Genomic DNA, 20,000 nt, shown 5'->3' on the forward strand with positions numbered 1-20,000 from the left:
TGTTTGTTTACCTTGCACTGGAAGCTTGAGTATGTGTCTGTGTGTGCGTGTGTGTACCTTGCACTGGAAGCTTGTGTGTGTGCGCCTTGCACTGGAAGTGTGTGTGTGTGTGTGTGTGTGTGTGTGTGTGTGTGTGTGTGTGTGTGTACCTTGCACTGGAAGCTTGTGTGTGCATCTCTGTGTGTGTGTCTGTGTGTGTGTGCACCTTGCACTGGAAGTGTGTGTGTGTGTGTGTGCTTGTCTGTGTGTGTGTGTGTGTTTGTGTGCTTGTCTCTGTGTGTGTGTGTGTGTGTGTGTGTGTGTGTGTGTGTGCACTGGAAGTGTGTGTTTACCTTGCACTGGAAGCTTATGTGTGTGTGTGTGTGTGTGTGTGTGTGTGTGTGTGTGTGTGTGTGTGTGTGTACCTTGCACTGGAAGTGTGAGCCTTCATACTTCATGCAGCCGGAGGTGAGGATGGCCTCGCCTTGCTCATCCTCCTCGATGATGGCGAAACACTGACCGTTGGTCCTACAGAGACATACAGTTACACACCGCTGTTCTACTCTCCACAGGGCTGGACCCAACGGCTTTGGGGCCCTAAGTTAAAGAATAACTCCCATATCTTTCAACATGGACCCTATGTTCTCATGTTTTTGTGTCAGTCACTTACTGATGGAAACCATCTTTGATATTGGTCCAGAATTGAGTAAGACGAAACAAGCTGCAATGTAACGTTAAACCTTTCTCTTAGAGTCCACTAAAAGTTCTGTTGTTGCCACTGACAGACTCAGATTTTCATTCTAAGTGTCTGACAACATTATGGGATGGATCCCTACAGAGATAGACCTTTTAGTTAAAGAGTAAGATCCTTTTAGTTTAACATGAAACAGCCCTGAAATCACCATCACCAAACTACACCAGACTCCATGTAAATAATCAGGACTTTTAGCGTGTATAGAGCCAGCATATTTTCACCAGACTCCATGTAAATAATCATGACTTTTAGTGTGTATAGAGCCAGCATATTTTCACCAGACTCCATGTAAATAATCAGGACTTTTAGTGTGTATAGAGCCAGCATATCTCCACCAGACTCCATGTAAATAATCAGGACTTTTAGGGTGTACAGAGCCAGCATATCTCCACCAGACTCTATGTAAATAATCATGACTTTTAGCGTGTATAGAGCCAGCATATTTTCACCAGACTCCATGTAAATAATCAGGACTTTTAGTGTGTATAGAGCCAGCATATTTTCACCAGACTCCATGTAAATAATCAGGACTTTTAGTGTGTATAGAGCCAGCATATCTCCACCAGACTCCATGTAAATAATCAGGACTTTTAGGGTGTACAGAGCCAGCATATCTCCACCAGACTCTATGTAAATAATCATGACTTTTAGCGTGTATAGAGCCAGCATATTTTCACCAGACTCCATGTAAATAATCAGGACTTTTAGTGTGTATAGAGCCAGCATATTTTCACCAGACTCCATGTAAATAATCAGGACTTTTAGTGTGTATAGAGCCAGCATACTTTCAACAGACTCCATGTAAATAATCAGGACTTTTAGCTTGTATAGAGCCAGCATATCTCCACCAGACTCCATGTAAATAATCAGGACTTTTAGTGTGTATAGAGCCAGCATATTTTCACCAGACTCCATGTAAATAATCAGGACTTTTAGTGTGTATAGAGCCAGCATACTTTCAACAGACTCCATGTAAATAATCAGGACTTTTAGTGTGTATAGAGCCAGCATACTTTCAACAGACTCCATGTAAATAATCAGGACTTTTAGTGTGTATAGAGCCAGCATATCTCCACCAGACTCCATGTAAGTAATCAGGACCTTTAGCGTGTATAGAGCCAGCATATTTTCACCAGACTCCATGTGAATAATCAGGACTTTTAGCGTGTATAGAGCCAGCATATTTTCACCAGACTACATGTAAATAATCAGGACTTTTAGTGTGTATAGAGCCAGCATATTTTCACCAGACTCCATGTAAATAATCAGGACTTTTAGCTTGTATAGAGCCAGCATATCTCCACCAGACTCCATGTAAATAATCAGGACTTTTAGCGTGTATAGAGCCAGCATACTTCCACCAGACTCCATGTAAATAATCAGGACTTTTAGCGTGTATAGAGCCAGCATATCTCCACATGTAAATGGGTGAATTAAGGGTTTATTTCAACCAAACCAGAGTGGTGATTGTTGGAACAGTGGAAAGATGAACCAAGACGGCTTTTGGTAGTTTTATTTAGTTTCTGTCCACTTTGAATGAAGTGTGTTTTACGATGATAAAAGTCCTGATTATTAACAAGGAGTCTGGTGGAGTTTGGTAATGGGGATTTTAGGGCTGTTTCATGTTAAACTAAAAGGATCTTAATCTTTAACTAAAAGGTCTATCTCCATCTCTGAACATTAGTCCTGTGGTTACATTACAGCCCAGTTCGCGGCTGCTGGTTACAGCGTTCTCACTCAATACTGGACCAACTTTGAAATCCCCCTTTAAAAGAGGTCATGCTCCTCCTTCCTGTTGTCTCTACTCACTGGCAGGTGTTGTTGGTGGCGTCCTCGGGACAGTGTCCGGAGCAGTAGCAGCTGAGGAAACGGGCGGCGTCCTCGGGAGCAATGGTCGAGTCCTCGCCGGGCCGCCGAGCCTCGGGTTTCACCCCCGTCCCCTGCAGGACGTGGTCCGGATTCTGACCTGCAGCTGGAAGGAGAAAACACACAAACAGAGTGAGAATCAGTTATTACCAGACAAGGCTTTATGTCTCCCAGCGCGTTTCATGGAATGTTTTAAATCAAGAAAGAGACACTAGGGCTCCTCGATTATGGGAAAAAAATATATAATCACGATAATTTTGGTCAATATTGAAATTAAGATAATTTAAAACAATTACTCGTTGACTTCTGGAAAGAGGTTGCAATTATTGAACTTGAAAAAAAAGACTGGAAAAAGTTAAATAAATCAAAAGTAAAACAAAAAAAACACATACAACTGGGAAAATTTGCCTTAATACTTGTCCTATTTAAACTTTTTTCCATTCAGAACACGAGAGACCAGAAGAGTTTACTTGCAAAACATAATGAGCTAAATAATGGTTTTTCTCGATTATTATGTTTTTGTGATCATGGGGAGCCGAAATCTTAATCACGATTACATTTTGATTAATTGCACAGCTATAAGAGACACTAATGTAATCTAATCCTGTTGATTTAAGTTTAAGTTTTGAGTCCAGGTTTTCGGGAACAGAGTGGAGAGTTTTGAGAACAGACTTCAGGTCAGATTTATCAGAACAACTCCTGCTGAAAGTGAAACCTTTTCTCCTCTATCCTCATGACAACACGAACAGGAAAAGGAAGAATATGGAGGAGCCATTTTTTTTTTTAAATCTTCACGGTGAAAAAACTATGAATAACCACAAGTAAACAGATCAGTGGTCAGAGTCTGAGCCCGACTGATTTCCTCTTCATTTATAAAATCACACACACACACACACACACACACACACACACACACACACACACACACACACACACACACACACACACACGCATGTCTGTATTACTATCTTTGTGGGGACTTGTCATTGACATAATGCATTCCCTAGCCCCTTACCCTAACCTTAATCATCACAACTAAATGCCTAACCTTAACCCTTACCCTCACCCTAACCATAACCATAACCTAATTCTAACCCTAATCCTAAAACCAAGTCTTAACCCTCAAACAGCCCTTTAAACTTGTGGGGACCAGCATTTTGGTCCCCACAAGGCTGTGCAGACCCCACAAGTATACTGTAGTCCCCGGTTTTTGGACCCCACGAATATAGTAAAACGGGTACACACACACACACGTCCAGATGTGTGTGTAACTGTCTCTGTCAGAAGTGTTACTTTAATTTCACAAAAATATGACTCAAACCAATTAACCGATTATCGATTTCCTCTTTAATTATATGGCGGCATATCTCAGACATATCGCTATCCATTTGTGTCACTCAGGCCGCACAACATATTTACTTTTTTTAAAATCGTTATCGTAACATTGACTGGCGCAATAAACACATCACAAAAGGCTGCGACATATCAAGACACTCGGGAGACTTTTTGCGTTCGTTGAAAGAAAAAAAATCAGCAGAAAACGGCACTTTAAAATGCAACTGTCATCTTTTAAATGCCTTTTATATTCAATACACAGACAGACAGAGACACACACACATTGAATTTTAGCAGAATACTGAAAGCAGCAGAACTGAGAACGCTTTAATATCTGTTCATATATCTCTAAATTATATTGTTATTACGATATTCAACGTTATCACATATTTCCCCATATGGGTATCGGCTAATTATGCTGTCCGATATGCGGCAATTATTTCTGTTAAGAGCGATAATATAATGCAGAAATCAATGCTTGGGCATGTGGTTACGTAGTCTGTCCAGCAGAGGGCACTCTGACTCCTTTGTTCACTAAACTCGTCACGGTCTGCAGACTTAAGAGTCAAGCAGCGTCTCCTCTTGTAGAATAATGTAAAGTATTCTCTAATAAAAGTCATCTGTTCTACAAAGCAGCCTTCTAAGTACCTTTGGCAGAATAATACATAGAAAAGGTCTATTTTAATCAGTAATCTGAGAATTTTTCCCTTTAAAAGTCCCACATCGGTCTCCACAGCATTTTCTGGATGAATGGATGAGTAGTTTGGTCTCTAAAATGTCACAAAATGGTGAGAAATGTGGATCAGTGTTTCCCCAAAAAGCCCCAAGATGACTTGCTCAAATGTCTTGTTCTGTCCACAACTCAAAGATAAATCAGTTTACTGTCCCAGAGGAGAGAAGACACTAGAAGATAGTCACATTTAACAAGCTGACATCACACAGACACACACACACGTTACTTTAATTTCATAAAAAATGACTCAAACCAATTCATCGATTATCAATAGTTGGCGATTAATTTAATATTTGACAACTAACGGATACATTTTTACAACTCTAAGAATGTCAGAAAGAAAAGAGATAAGTGTAAATCCATCCATCTCCCTTTCTCATCAGTCCACCTTAACAGTTGGTCTCCAGTCCTCCTTTACTCCCTCCCTCCCTCTCCTGTACCGTGCTACCTTTCTGCTACACCAACGTTAGCTCTCTCTCTCTCCTTGTGTTCCTGCTACACCAACGTTAGCTCTCTCGCTCTCTCCTTGTGTTCCTGCTACACCAACGTTAGCTCTCTCGCTCTCTCCTTGTGTTCCTGCTACACCAACGTTAGCTCTCTCGCTCTCTCCTTGTGTTCCTGCTACATCGTTAGGTCCCTCCCTCCCCTCTCTCTCTCTCTCTCCCTCCCCTCTCCTGTACCTTGTGTTCCTGCTACATCGTTAGGTCCCTCCCTCCTCTCTCTCTCTCTCTTGTGCCTTGTGTTCCTGCTACATCCCCTTCTCTCTCTCTCTCTCTCTCTCTCTCTTGTACCTTGTGTTCCTGCTACATCGTTAGGTCCCTCTCTCTCTCTCTCTCTCTCTCTCTCTCCCCTCTCTCCCTCCTCTCTCTCCCCTCTCTCTCCCCCTCTCTCCCCTCTCTCTCTCTCTCTCTCTCTCTCTCTCTCTCTCTCTCTCTCTCTCTCTCTCTCTCTCTCTCTCCCTCTCTCTCTCTCTCCCTCCCTCCCTCCCTCCCTCCTCTCCTGTACCTTGTGTTCCTGCTACATCGTTAGGTCCCTCCCTCTTCTCTCTCCCTCCCTCTCCTCCTCTCTCTCTCTCTCTCTCTTCCAGCTCAGAGTGAAAACACTCGGAGGTGTGCAGACGTGCACGTTGTCATGTCTGGACATGAACCTTCAGTGGAGAAGTCCAATCATGGCGTGTGGTTCAGCCTTTAACGGGACTCTGCAGACTCTTTAACGGGACTCTGCAGACTCTGACTCATGGCTGACACACGTACCGAGTAGACAACACAAGTAGGAGAGAATCTGTCTGACAGGCTGCTGCCTCCCACTGAGCCGAGTCAACGCATGCACAGCTCCACGTCCACATTAAAAAGGCCCCGTTTACACCCAAAAGGCTCGCAGGGGGAAACCACAACATGTTTGATCAGATGGGCTTTTCGTTTAGATGGCGATGGTGGTTTTTGGGGGCTTAGAAACGCAAAAAAAAAAAAAAAAAAGAGTGGGAATCTTAAAAACGCACAACTGTCATGTTACCATCTAAAGGGTAAAAACACACTGTGAGAGTGTGTGTGTATGCCATGTGTGTACAGTACAGGCCAAAGGTTTGGACACACCTTCTCATTCAATGTGTTTCCTTTTTATTTCCATGACTATTTACATTGTAGATTCTCACTGAAGGCATCAAAACTATGAATGAACACATATGGAATTATGTACTTAACAAAAAAGTGTGAAATAACTGAAAACATGTCTTATATTTTAGATTCTTCAAAGTAGCCACCCTTTGCTTTTTTTGATAACTCTGCAAACCCTTGGTGTTCTCTCAATGAGCTTCATGAGGTAGTCACCTGAAATGGTTTTACCTTCACAGGTGTGCTTTGTCAGGGTTCATTAGTGGAATTATTTCCCTTATTAATAAAAAAGCAAAGGGTGGCTACTTTGAAGAATCTAAAATATAAGACATGTTTTCAGTTATTTCACACTTTTTTGTTAAGTACATAATTCCATATGTGTTCATTCATAGTTTTGATGCCTTCAGTGAGAATCTACAATGTAAATAGTCATGAAAATAAAAAGGAAACGCATTGAATGAGAAGGTGTGTCCAAACTTTTGGCCTGTACTGTATGTGCAAAAAAATATTTTTCACGTAAATAAAGTCAGATAGCAAGTTAGTAAATTACTAACTAAAAGTACCCAGGTAAGTAACTAGTAAGGTAAGAAAGCAAGTAACTATGTAAGTAAATAGGTAGGTAACTAAGTCAGTAACCAGACTGTCTACAGACATCCACGCAGATAGCTCAAAATGCGTACAGATAACACGCCACTTGGCTTAAGAAAGTGGCCGTGTAGGTTTACGCAAAGTCATGATGTCATGTTGCAGTAACTTAGGAAGTTACTGACTATATGGTATATTTATACAGAAGACAGACAGACAGTTTGTCATTGCATTTCACTACACAACTAAATTAAGAGGACATCAATCACTCACTTAGCAGCATAAAGATAGGATGAAAAAAAGTGAGAAAACCAGTGCATTAACACAGTATGGTTCAAGTCCAGCTTAGCCTTTCAGCAACTCATTTATGACCCTGGGAACAAAAGCCATTTCTCATGTGGTTTGTCCGCGCCCTCGTGACCCCCATGACCATCTATATATAGTAACTATGATGATGTCAATAACCTGTTTGTGTCCCTCTGTGAATCTCACACAGTTCCCAAAATGACCATGTATTGCAGTGCAGGAGTCACTTCTCCAAAGCCTCATGTTTGTTGTAACCTCTCTCTAGTTATCATGTTTATTAGGTTATGATTTAGATGTTCAGATTATCTAGAAAGCTGATTGGTCCTCAGCCACACACTGACCTCTGACCTCTCTTCGGTATCACACGACATGTTTTTTTGCATTTTAAAATTCTGTGCGGCTTTAGAAGAAACGCACGAAACTGAAAAATAAGAAACTGAGCCATGTCGTCATCACCGTCTAGACCTGAGAAAACACACACACACACACACACACACACACACACACACACACACACACACACACACACACACACACACACACACACACACACACACACACACACACACACACACACACACACACACACACCTTCCTCTAGGCCCCGCCTCCCTCTCAGGCTCCGGGTGGCTCTGATTGGTTAAAAGGATAAAGTTACGAGTTACTGCAGCAGCGAGCGAGCAGTTAGCAAGCGGCTGGCGATGGCTGCTCTCGTCTCAGTCTACATGTGTGCTTAATTGTGCCGGCAGTCAGAGTGGAGACTGAGGTCTGGCAGAGAGCACTCTGGGTAATATCAGACTCTTAAAGTCACAGCTGCTGCTGTTTACATCCAGCAGCAGCTGATCGGAGCAGGGCTTGTTTTGCATGTTTGGCATTTCAATTGTCTAGGGCTGTCCTATACTAAAGATATTCTTAGTCGACTAACACTTATAGGATTTTGTCGACTAATCGATTAGTTGATTTAATTGACAGAGCTGTGAGCTTTGAGAGGTGGTTAAGACTAGAAAAGCACAATATAAATGTAGTTAATTAACCATCTGTAAAACTGAGTTTCTCCACAATTAATCCTGCAAAAGCACCACTTTAAATCTTGTGTTTACCATAAATGTGCTCATGAGTTTCTTGGAAATGAGTAATAAAGCATGAATAAGCATAAAAAATGACTAATTGACTAAAGAAATCTTAGTCGACTAAGACCAAAACTACCGATTAGTCGACTAATCGACTAAGAGGTGGCAGCCCTACAATTGTCACATTTTGAGATGATGAAATGCCAAAAAAGCTCAGTTTTCAGCTTCTAAGAGAGGCTGTAAAATGTCTCAACGTTAGCTGCTCTCACGCAGAGAAACTTTATCAACAATGACTCACCGTCTGCACATGCGTGGCGTATTAAAGATGATAAAACTGGTGGCAAAAAGATCGATACAACTTAATAACACATCTGTCGTTTCGGTCTTTTTTTTCCCCCAGGTAAAAAACATCCACATGTTCTTTAGTTACAGCTTCAACAATGTGCAGCCTTTTCTCTTCTTTTATATCGTTAGAAACTGGATAAATAAAGGGTGGAAGCATGTAAAAAATACGGATTAGTTTGGAGCCATTTCTTCCATTTTATGGACCACCAGTTTGAGTTGCAGCTCCTATACATCAAATCTTTTTGGGGCTTTGGATGCTAAGATCAGATGGGTCAGCTTTAAACGGGACCACTTGGAAAGAATAAAATGCCAAATGTGCTCTGGTTTTAGCTTCTAAAAAGTGAGGATTTGCAGCATTTTCCTATTCATAAAATATATAGCGTTACTAGAATCTCTTTGTGTGTGTGTGTGTGTGTGTGTGTGTGTGTGTGTGTGTGTGTTCTGGACATGTGAAAACATCTCAGGAACTTGTGACAGACATTTTCTAATTAATCAATAAATAAATGAACGGTAGAAAATAAAAGGATTCATCAATAGTTGTTAAATCACACCTGTGTGACCCCCATCTGTGCGTGTGTCTCTGTGTCTCTGTGTGTGTGTCTCTGTGCGTGTGTCTCTGTGTCTGTGTCTCTGTGCGTGTGTCTCTGTGTCTCTGTGTGTGTGTCTCTGTGTGTGTGTGTGTGTGTGTCTCTGTGTCTCTGTGCGTGTGTCTCTGTGCGTGTGTCTCTGTGTGTGTGTCTCTGTGCGTGTGTCTCTGTGCGTGTGCGTGTGTCTCTGTGTCTCTGTGTGTGTGTCTCTGTGTCTCTGTGCGTGTCTCTGTGTGTGTGCGTGTGTCTCTGTGTCTCTGTGCGTGTGTCTGTGTCTCTGTGTGTGTGCGTGTGTCTCTGTGTCTCTGTGCGTGTGTCTGTGTCTCTGTGTGTGTGCGTGTGTCTCTGTGTGTGCGTGTGTCTCTGTGCGTGTGTCTCTGTGTGTGTGTCTCTGTGCGTGTGTCTCTGTGTCTCTGTGCGTGTGTCTGTGTCTCTGTGTGTGTGTGTGTCTCTGTGTCTCTGTGCGTGTGTCTGTGTCTCTGTGCGTGTGTCTCTGTGCGTGTGTCTCTGTGTGTGTGTCTCTGTGCGTGTGTCTCTGTGTCTCTGTGTGTGTGTCTCTGTGCGTGTGTCTCTGTGTGTGTGTGTCTCTGTGTCTCTGTGCGTGTGTCTCTGTGTGTGTGTGTGTGTCTCTGTGTGTCTCTGTGTGTGTGTCTCTGTGCGTGTGTCTCTGTGTCTCTGTGCGTGTGTCTCTGTGTCTGTGTGTGTGCGTGTGTCTCTGTGTCTCTGTGCGTGTGTCTCTGTGCGTGTGTCTCTGTGCGTGTGTCTCTGTGTGTGTGCGTGTGTCTCTGTGTCTCTGTGTGTGTGTCTCTGTGCGTGTGTCTCTGTGTCTCTGTGCGTGTGTCTCTGTCTCTGTGTGTGTGTCTCTGTGTGTGTCTCTGTGCGTGTGTCTCTGTGCGTGTGTCTCTGTGCGTGTGTCTCTGTGTGTGTGTCTCTGTGCGTGTGTCTCTCTGTGCGTGTGTCTCTGTGTGTGTGCGTGTGTCTCTGTGTCTCTGTGTGTGTGTCTCTGTGTCTCTGTGCGTGTGTCTCTGTGCGTGTGTCTCTGTGTGTGTGTCTCTGTGTCTCTGTGTGTGTGTCTCTGTGTCTCTGTGTGTGTGTCTCTGTGCGTGTGTCTCTGTGTCTCTGTGTGTGTCTCTGTGCGTGTGTCTCTGTGCGTGTGTCTCTGTGCGTGTGTGTGTGTCTCTGTGTCTCTGTGTGTGTGTCTCTGTGTGTGTGTGTCTCTGTGCGTGTGTGTCTCTGTGCGTGTGTCTGTGTCTCTGTGTGTGTGTCTCTGTGTGTGTGTGTCTCTGTGCGTGTGTCTCTGTGTCTCTGTGCGTGTGTCTTTGTTTCTCTGTGTGTGTGTCTCTGTGTGTGTGTCTCTGTGTGTGTGTCTCTGTGTGTGTGTGTCTCTGTGTGTGTGTGTCTGTGCGTGTGTCTCTGTGTCTCTGTGCGTGTGTCTCTGTGCGTGTGTCTCTGTGCGTGTGTCTCTGTGTCTCTGTGTGTGTGTCTCTGTGTGTGTGTCTCTGTGTGTGTGTCTCTGTGTGTGTGTCTCTGTGTGTGTGTCTCTGTGCGTGTGTCTCTGTGCGTGCGTGTCTCTGTGCGTGCGTGTCTCTCTCTGTGTGTGTGCGTGTGTGTCTCTCTGTGTGCGTGCGTGTGTCTCCGTGTGTGTGCGTGTGTCTCCGTGTGTGTGTGTGTGTCTCTGTGTGTGTGTCTCTGTGAGTGTGTGTCTCTGTGAGTGTGCGTGTGTCTCTGTGTGTGTGTCTCTGTGCGTGTCTCTGTGCGTGTGTGTCTCCGTGTGTCTGTGTGTCTGTGTGTCTCCGTGTGTCTGTGTGTGTGTGTGTGTGTGTGTGTGTGTGTGTGTGTGTGTGTGTGTGTGTGTGTGTCTGTGTGTGTGTGTGTGTGTGTGTGTGTGTGTGTGTGTGTGTGTGAGTGAGTCAAAGGTATGAGAATCAGCCTCCGTGGCAGTAAAGTGATCCAGAGACGTGAGGAAATAAACACAGATTCAAAGGGTGAATGTGTGTCCAGAGGGACTGACGGATATTTCCGGAGAACAATGGCTGTTTGGAGCCTTTAGCGCGGCCGACAGCTCGTACAGCGCCATACAGGAAGCGCTTAATGTGCCGAGGGGAAGTGAGAGCGGCAACAATCAGTTCAACAGCTTCCTGCAGGGAGGAGTGCTGGACGGGGGCAGAGGGATGATGTACTCTGATTTAATGTTGCAGCTCAGGAGAGTGTGTGTGTGTGTGTGTGTGTGTGTGTGTGTGTGTGTGTGTGTGTGTGTGTGTGTGTGTGTGTGTGTGTGTGTGTGTGTGTGTGTGTACTTAATGCTGCAGCTCAGGGTTTTATTTGTCCGTGAATCGTTGTAATCTGAAGCTGTTTTTTCCAAATAGTCTTAATGCCCTAAACACCTTTTCCAAAGTCAAATTCAAGCTCTTTTCAAGCATTTCAAAGTGTGTGTGTGTGCATCTGTGTGTTTGGGTGTCTGTGTGTGTGTGTGTCTGTATGTGTGTGTGTGTGTTTGCATGCGTGTCTGTATGCGTGTGTCTTTATGTGTGTGTGTGTGCGAGTGTGTCTATGTATGTGTGCGCATGCGTGTCTGTATGTGTGTGTCTGTGTGTGCGTGCGTGTCTGTGTGCGTGTGTCTGTATGTGTGTGCGTATCTGTGTGCGCGTGTCTGTATGTGTGTGTGCGTGTCTGTGTGCGCGTGTCTGTGTGGGTGTTTATGTGCGCATGTGTGGTAGAAGAATTACACAGTATTTCACAGTAATTCAATAAATTGCATTCATTAAACAAAACAGTTTTTTGTTTAGGATCAATTCATAGGTGGAGATATATATATATATATATATATATATATATATATATATATATATATATATATATATATATATATATATATATATATATATATATATAGTTTCCAGTGAATAAAAATAAATGTATATGAATGTAATAAAATTAATTAATCATAACGTATACAATAAATACAGTTTCATGGAAAAGTGTTTTCCTTATATTTCTTTCAGGGCCAGTAAAAATGTACACGTGGCCAGAAAAACTCTGATCTACTGGCCCTGCTGTACATGCATGCATGCATGCATGTATGTATGTATGTATGTATGTATGTATGTATGTATGTATGTATGTATGTATGTATGTATATGTATATGTATATGTATATATATATATATGACGGGGGCCAATCTTTTCCTGTTAATCCCTGCACTGATCCACATTTTAGTAGGGCTGTCCTTCACTAAAGTCTTAGTCCTATAAGTGTTAGTCTTAGACTAACACTTATAGGATTTTGTCGACTAATCGATTAGTTGATTTAATTGACAGAGCTGTGAGCTTTGAGAGGTGGTTAAGACTAGAAAAGCACAATATAAATGTAGTTAATTAACCATCTGTAAAACTGAGTTTCTCCACAATTAATCCTGCAAAAGCACCACTTTAAATCTTGTGTTTACCATAAATGTGCTCAGAAGTTTCCTGAAATAAATAATTAAGCATGAATAAGCATAAAAAATGACTAATCGACTAAAGAAATCTTAGTCGACTAAGACCAAAACTACCGATTAGTCGACTAATCGACTAAGAGGTGGCAGCCCTACATTTTAGAGACCAAACTACTAACTGTGATGCACAGTGTAAATCTATCCCTGTTCTCTTCTATTTTTCCATTCATTAGGATTCTGTTGCTATTTCAAACCTCTGATTTGGGGATTCAGACTTTCCGCTGACAGCTGAAACTCATTTAATTATTTGGGTGTTGATGCAATAACACTTTGAGATGAACACGTTTCAAACAGACGAGCTGAAGCTGAAGTCAGCAGACGTCAGACGCCAAGACCTGAATAAACAGAAAGAGTTCGATAAGACGACAGAAAGTCTCTCCTTCTCCGGCCCAGATTAGAGCGTGTGTGTGTATGTGTGTGTGCGTCTCTGTGTTCGCATCTCTGTGTGCGTGTGTGTGAGCGTGTGCGTGTGCGTCTGTGTGTCTGTGTGTGTGCGTGTGTGTCTGTGTGTCCTTGTCTTTGTGCATGTCTGTGTGTGTGTGTGTTTGTGTATGTGTGTCTGTGTGTGCGCGTGTCTGTCTGTGTGTCCTTGACTTTGTGCGTGTCTGTGTGTGCATGTGTGCGCGTATGTGTCTGCATGCGTGAGTGTGTCTGTGTGTGTGCATGTGTGAATGTCTGTGTGTGTGTGTGTGTGTGTGTGTGTGTGTGTGTGTGTGTGTGTGTGTATGCGTGTCTGTGTGTGTGTGCATGTCTGTCTGTGTGTCCTTGTCTGTGTGCGTGTTTGTGTGTGTGTGTGTGTATACGTGTCTGTGTGTGCGTATGTGCATGTGTGTTCAAAATATGTCAACTATTGTCTGTCAGAATGCCCTTTCAGAAACTAAACTAAGGAAAATGTTTGGGCCAGCTGATTGGCTCTAACAAAAGGCCTCTGATACACATCTGTGTGCACAGGGAGGGCTGCTGATAACAGGGGACAGCCAGGATTACTTTTTATGTTAATGTACTGCTTATCTCACTGGAAAAAAAAAACAACATGTTAATGAATAACCCCCAGAAAACTACGATCAGTGTAGAGCTGGGCAATATATCGATATTATATCGATATCGTGATAGGACACTAGATATCGTCTTAGATTTTGGATATCATAATAAGTGTCTTGTCCTGGTTTTAAAGGCTGAATTACAGTAAAGTTATGTACTGTACTTTTCTGAACTTACCAGACTGTTGGAACTGTTCTATTATTCACCTTTACCCACTTAGTCATTATATCCACATTACTGGTGATTATTTATCAAAAATCTCATTGTGTAAATATTTTGTGAACGCAATGATAGTCAACACTACAATATCGTCGCGGTATCGATATCGTGAGATTTGATTTTCTCCATATCGCCCGGCCCTAGATCAGTGTAGATAATTCTGAGAAATAAATCAGGACTAGGCTAAAGCTACGTTTTCAGTTTTAGCTCCAGTGGCTGAACTCAATCTTTGTCCACATAAACACGCCTGACATCACATATCACATGACCATTCAAAAACAGAATTATACAAAAAACTAGAAACAGGGTTCATACGCATTTTAACCAATACTTTTCGGCAAATTTCCATGACTATGTATTTCTGAAAATGTCAGTCGACATTCTACAATAAGAATACAAATCAGTGTTAAAGTTTACCCTCAGAGGTTTAACTATAAAATTAATGATAGTTAATATCGCTCCCCGAATACAACGCTGAGGTTAAGACAATGTGAAAATACATTTATTAATCACACATTATGCTAAAAGTAAAAAAAACTCCATGACTTTTCCAAAACTTTCTGGGTCTTTTTATCTTTCTAAAACCTTTCCAGGACTGGAATTTGCATTTTTCAAATTCCATAACTTTTCCAGTTTTTTTTTTCCAAAACGTATGAACCCTGAATCAGGACTAAAGCTACGTTTAGCTAGCGTTTTGAGAAAAAAACAAAAACAAACAATCTGCACACAGTTTTAGCTCCAGTGGCTGAACTAAATCTTTGTCCCGTATTAACACGTCTGACGTCACATATCACATGACCATTTTAAACAGAATTAAAGTAAAAAAAAAAAAAAAAAGATGAAAAGAAAAAAAAAAAAAAAAAAATACGTGAAGATGGCGGAAAAAAAAGCCACAAAAAAGTTCCAAAAAAACAAACAACAAAACGGTCGAAAAAATGTTGAGAAAAGGAACAAATAAGTCGGGGAAAAAAAGTTGGAAAAACGTCGGAAAAATCCAAGAAAACGCAGAAAAATACGTTTGTTTCTCATCGGGAAATCTGTTTACGATTTATTTCTACAACTGCGAGTTGAACATTGGGAGTTTTCCTTAACCCTCTTAACCTGACTAACTCTAAAAGACACTTTAAAACAGACTCGTCTTCTCCTTAAATACACACTGTAACTGTAACGATGTGGATTTCAATGCATTTCATATCGGTGCCACTTAAGCTGGATAATCACTTTTTAATTTACTTTATCTCATATCTCTTTACATAAATATTATTTTCTACTACTGTGGGCTAACAGTTAACATAGAAACGATCAGACATACATTTAAATGCCCTCTATAAACGCTGCCCTGCTGGCAGGAGCAGTTGTTTACAGCGTGACCTACTTTTACTTAATTCCGGTTCAGTAAAGTCAATCAGATGTCCTGATCTGCGTAGCGACAGTACAGTGGGACGTTTGCCTTCAACAGAGCGACAGTAATAACCTGACATACCATCATTACTGAGATTAAACTACATTCTCCGTTAGGTTCGCACTGAATAACGAATTCAATAAACAGAAACATTAAATCTTACAGCGCACATTAACAGATACGCAATATTAGCTCACACATAAAATAGCACCCTCGTAAATTAGCCTACTGTTGCTAACGTACATTCATAAATCCTGCATGACATCGTCCAGTACCTGCAGGACATCAGACTCACTTATTGATCTACGCTCGAGATCGCTGACTCCAATGTTACTAGAAGGTAGAGCGAGCTACAACTGGCAGGGAGAGAGAGAGAGAATGTATGTAATGGGTGGTGATGGTGCAGTGGATAAGACACATGCCTTTGGTGTGGGAGACCTGGGTTCAACTCCCACTGAGATACATCAACCAATGTGTCCCTGAGGAAGACATTTAACCCCTAGTTGCTCCAGAGGAGTGTGGCCTCTGACATATACAGTATAGCAATTCTAAGTCACTTTGGATAAATGCGTCAGCTAAATGAAATGTAATAATGTATCACTATAGCTAATCCAGTCTGCTCAGCGATGGTCTTTTTCACAAAAAGCTTGACAGCATCGTGGCATCACGATGGTGGCTGTCGGCCAGCCATCACAATTGGACGATGATATCGTCCATCGGCACAACCCTAGTGCAACGAGAACTGAACCGTCACTTGAAATCTCCCATGGTCCGTGGATTCCCCAATGGGTCGCTAGGAATCACATTTCCATCCATCCATCCATCCATCCATCTTCGTCCGCTTATCCGGTGTCGGGTCGCGGGGGGAGCAGCTCCAGCAGGGGACCCCAAACTTCCCTTTCCCGAGCAACATTAACCAGCTCCGACTGGGGGATCCCGAGGCGTTCCCAGGCCAGGTTGGAGATATAATCCCTCCACCTAGTCCTGGGTCTTCCCCGAGGCCTCCTCCCAGCTGGACGTGCCTGGAACACCTCCCTAGGGAGGCGCCCAGGGGGCATCCTTACCAGATGCCCGAACCACCTCAACTGGCTCCTTTCGACGCAAAGGAGCAGCGGCTCTACTGCGGTAATTACATGGAAATGCATGAATTATATCGGTTTATTAAAATATATGCACGGCATTCAGCGTTCGACTGGTCGGACTGTTTTCCCCAAGATGGCAACGTTGTCTTGAGGAACCCAAGTCTTCCACAAACCGAGTGGAAACACTGCTCTCACCTTTAAAAGCATGTGAGATCAAATATAATATATGTATAGACTGAGAGCTTTGTGTATCTGGGACCAGGATACAAAATTCACTTTTTTGTCCACCAGCCAAATTGCTAGTCAATGTTCAAATGTTACCAGCCACTCGTTACATTTAGGGCTGTCCTCGACTAAAGAACTCCTTAGTCGACTAACACTTATAGGATTTTGTCGACTAATCGATTAGTTGATTTAATTGACAGAGCTGTGCTCTTTGAGAGGTGGTTAAGACTAGAAAAGCGCAATATAAATGTAGTTAATTAACCATCTGTAAAACTGAGTTTCTCCACAATTAATCCTGCAAAAGCACCACTTTAAATCTTGTGTTTACCAGAAATGTGCTCAGAAGCTTCTCTGGAAATGAGTAATTAAGCATGAATAAGCATAAAAAATGACTAATGGACTAAAGGAATCTTAGTCGACTAAGACCAAAACGACTGATTAGTTGACTAAGAGGTGTCAGCCCTAGTTACATTAGCATTGGGTTTTTTTTTTGGGCTGGTGAGTGAAGCAAATGTCTTACCGTGGGCTCTGAGGGTGAGCAGGAGCGTGGTGGCCATCACAGCCAAACAGAGCGGCAGACCTGCCATCCTGCAGCGCAGACTGGACTGAGACTGGACCAGAACTGGGCCCAGACTGGACCAGAACGGTGGGATCAGCTCTGGGATCAGGGGCTTCTGGTCCGCTATCAAGAGTCCTGATAGAAAGTCTTTAGGATGGTCAGTCGTAGGGATGTAAGGGGGGGTGGAGAAGATATCACAATATCTCACTGGCTCTCTGGCTCCAAAACCCTGGAGGAGAAAACACAGAGAGAGGCGTTGAGTTCTGGAAGCGTCCTTTGAAAACGGCAAATATCCGGGTTTATATTTAGGATTTAAACACACAGAGGAAGTCGGAGAAAGAAACACGGAGAAGACTTTAGACTTCGTCTCCAAGACAGAAAAACAGAAACTATCTGATGGAGATTCTGCAGAGAGCAACAAACAAACACACAGATATACAGGACATATTCAACTATTAAAATGACAAATAAAACTACAAAAGATGGACATATAAAACTACAAAAAGATGGACATAAAACTACAAAAAGATGGACATAAAACTACAAAAAGATGGACAAAACTAAGAAAATTTGGACAAAAATACAAAAAGATGGATTAAAACTACAAAAAGGAAAAATAAATCTACAAAAAGATGGACTAAAACTACAAAAAGGAAAAATAAATCTACAAAAAGATGGACTAAAACTACAAAAAGGACAAATAAATCTACAAAAAGATGGACTTAAACTACAAAAAGGACAAATAAATCTACAAAAAGATGGACTAAAACTACAAAAAGGACAAATAAAACTACAAAAAGATTGACATATACAACTATAAAAAGATGGACATATAAAACTACAAAAAGATGGACACAAAACTACAAAAAGATGGGACATAAAACTACAAAAAGATGGACATATAAAAATACAAAAAGATGGACATAAAACTGCAAAAAGGACATACAACTACAAACAGATGGACATAAAACTACAAAAAGGACATACAACTACAAACAGATGGACATAAAACTACAAAAAGATGGACAAAACTAAGAAAATTTGGACAAAAATACAAAAAGATGGACTAAAACTACAAAAAGGACAAATAAAACTAGAAAAAGATTGACATGTACAACTATAAAAAGATGGACATATAAAACTACAAAAAGATGGACACAAAACTACAAAAAGATGGGACATAAAACTACAAAAAGATGGACATATAAAAATACAAAAAGATGGACATAAAACTACAAAAAAAGAACATAAAACTAAGAAAATTTGGACAAAAATACAAAAAGATGGATTAAAACTAGAAAAAGGAAAAATAAATCTACAAAAAGATGGACTAAAACTAGAAAAAGGACAAATAAAAAAAGAAAAAGATGGACATCAAACTACAAAAAGATGGACATCAAACTACAAAAAGATGGACATAAATCTACAAAAAGATGGACATCAAAACTACAAAAATATGGACATAAAACTACAAAAAGATTGACATATACAACTATAAAAAGATGGACATATAAAACTACAAAAATATGGACACAAAACTACAAAAATATGGACATAAAACTGCAAAAAAAAGACAAAACTACCTCTCTCTCTCCCTCCTCTCTCCCCCCTCCTCTCTCTCTGTCTGTCTGTCTGTCTGTCTGTCTCTCCCCCCTCTCCCTCCCTCTTGTGACCCGGTGACCACTGTCGGCTTGGCGCTGGCCTCCGAAGGTCCAACTAACTACCAGATTATTTGTCCGGGGATGTTCTGCAAATTACAGCCGCTGATAACGGCATGCCGCAATTAGTGGGTGCCCAGAGGGATGGAGGGGTGTGTGTGTGTGTGTGTGTGTGTGTGTGTGTGTGTGTGTGTGTGAGGGACAGAGTGAATTAGTGCTGCTAGTGATGCGAGGCCAGTGTCCGTCACTTTTCATTTGCCCGGGGGGGACAAAGAGGTCCGACCTGTGACCCACTTTTCACACATCTCTGGCTGAGGAGGCCGAAAACACACACACACACACACACACACACACACACACACACACACACACACACACACACACACACACACACACACACACACACACACACACACAAATTACAAGTACACAACAAGTAAACGAGGGGAGCGTAGTGGGACGTGAGACAGGAAAACTGTGTGAAGCGGTGTCAAGTTAGTGAACGCCTACCCTCCACTAGAGGACTGGGGAAAAACTTCTGAAAAGACTTAACTAGGGCTGGATGATTAATCGGAAAGTTCTGAGCCTCAAACCAAGATAACTTTCCAATGCCGGTTATTTAATTGTTTTTAATTCTTTTATATAGACCTTAGTGGTCCCCTAATACTGTATCTGAAGTCTCTTTTATATAGACCTTAGTGGTCCCCTAATACTGTATCTGAAGTCTCTTTTATATAGACCTTAGTGGTCCCCTAATACTGTATCTGAGGTCTCTTTTATATAGACCTTAGTGGTCCCCTAATACTGTATCTGAAGTCTCTTTTATATAGACCTTAGTGGTCCCCTAATACTGTATCTGAGGTCTCTTTTATATAGGCCTTAGTGGTCCCCTAATACTGTATCTGAAGTCTCTTTTATATAGACCTTAGTGGTCCCCTAATACTGTATCTGAAGTCTCTTTTATATAGACCTTAGTGGTCCCCTAATACTGTATCTGAGGTCTCTTTTATATAGGCCTTAGTGGTCCCCTAATACTGTATCTGAAGTCTCTTTTATATAGACCTTAGTGGTCCCCTAATACTGTATCTGAAGTCTCTTTTATATAGACCTTAGTGGTCCCCTAATACTGTATCTGAAGTCTCTTTTATAT

At 41.9% G+C, this 20,000-nt stretch overlaps 1 protein-coding gene across 2 annotated transcripts in view; it reads right to left on the reverse strand.

Moving 5' to 3' along the window:
• The window catches only part of LOC114572242 (bone morphogenetic protein receptor type-1A), an 83,285-nt gene that overhangs the window by 11,339 nt on the left and 51,946 nt on the right, over positions 1–20,000 (reverse strand). For both annotated transcript variants that reach the window (XM_028603765.1, XM_028603764.1), the window contains exons 3-5: positions 17,154–17,421; positions 2,543–2,705; positions 405–507 (exon numbers count right to left, since the gene is read on the reverse strand). In XM_028603765.1, the coding sequence (XP_028459566.1) occupies positions 405–507; positions 2,543–2,705; positions 17,154–17,220 (333 nt within the window). In that variant the 5' untranslated portion in view covers positions 17,221–17,421. The remainder of the gene's footprint in view (positions 1–404; positions 508–2,542; positions 2,706–17,153; positions 17,422–20,000) is intronic.

This window comes from Perca flavescens, chromosome 17 (assembly GCF_004354835.1).
Source record: "Perca flavescens isolate YP-PL-M2 chromosome 17, PFLA_1.0, whole genome shotgun sequence".
NCBI lineage: Eukaryota > Metazoa > Chordata > Actinopteri > Perciformes > Percidae > Perca > Perca flavescens.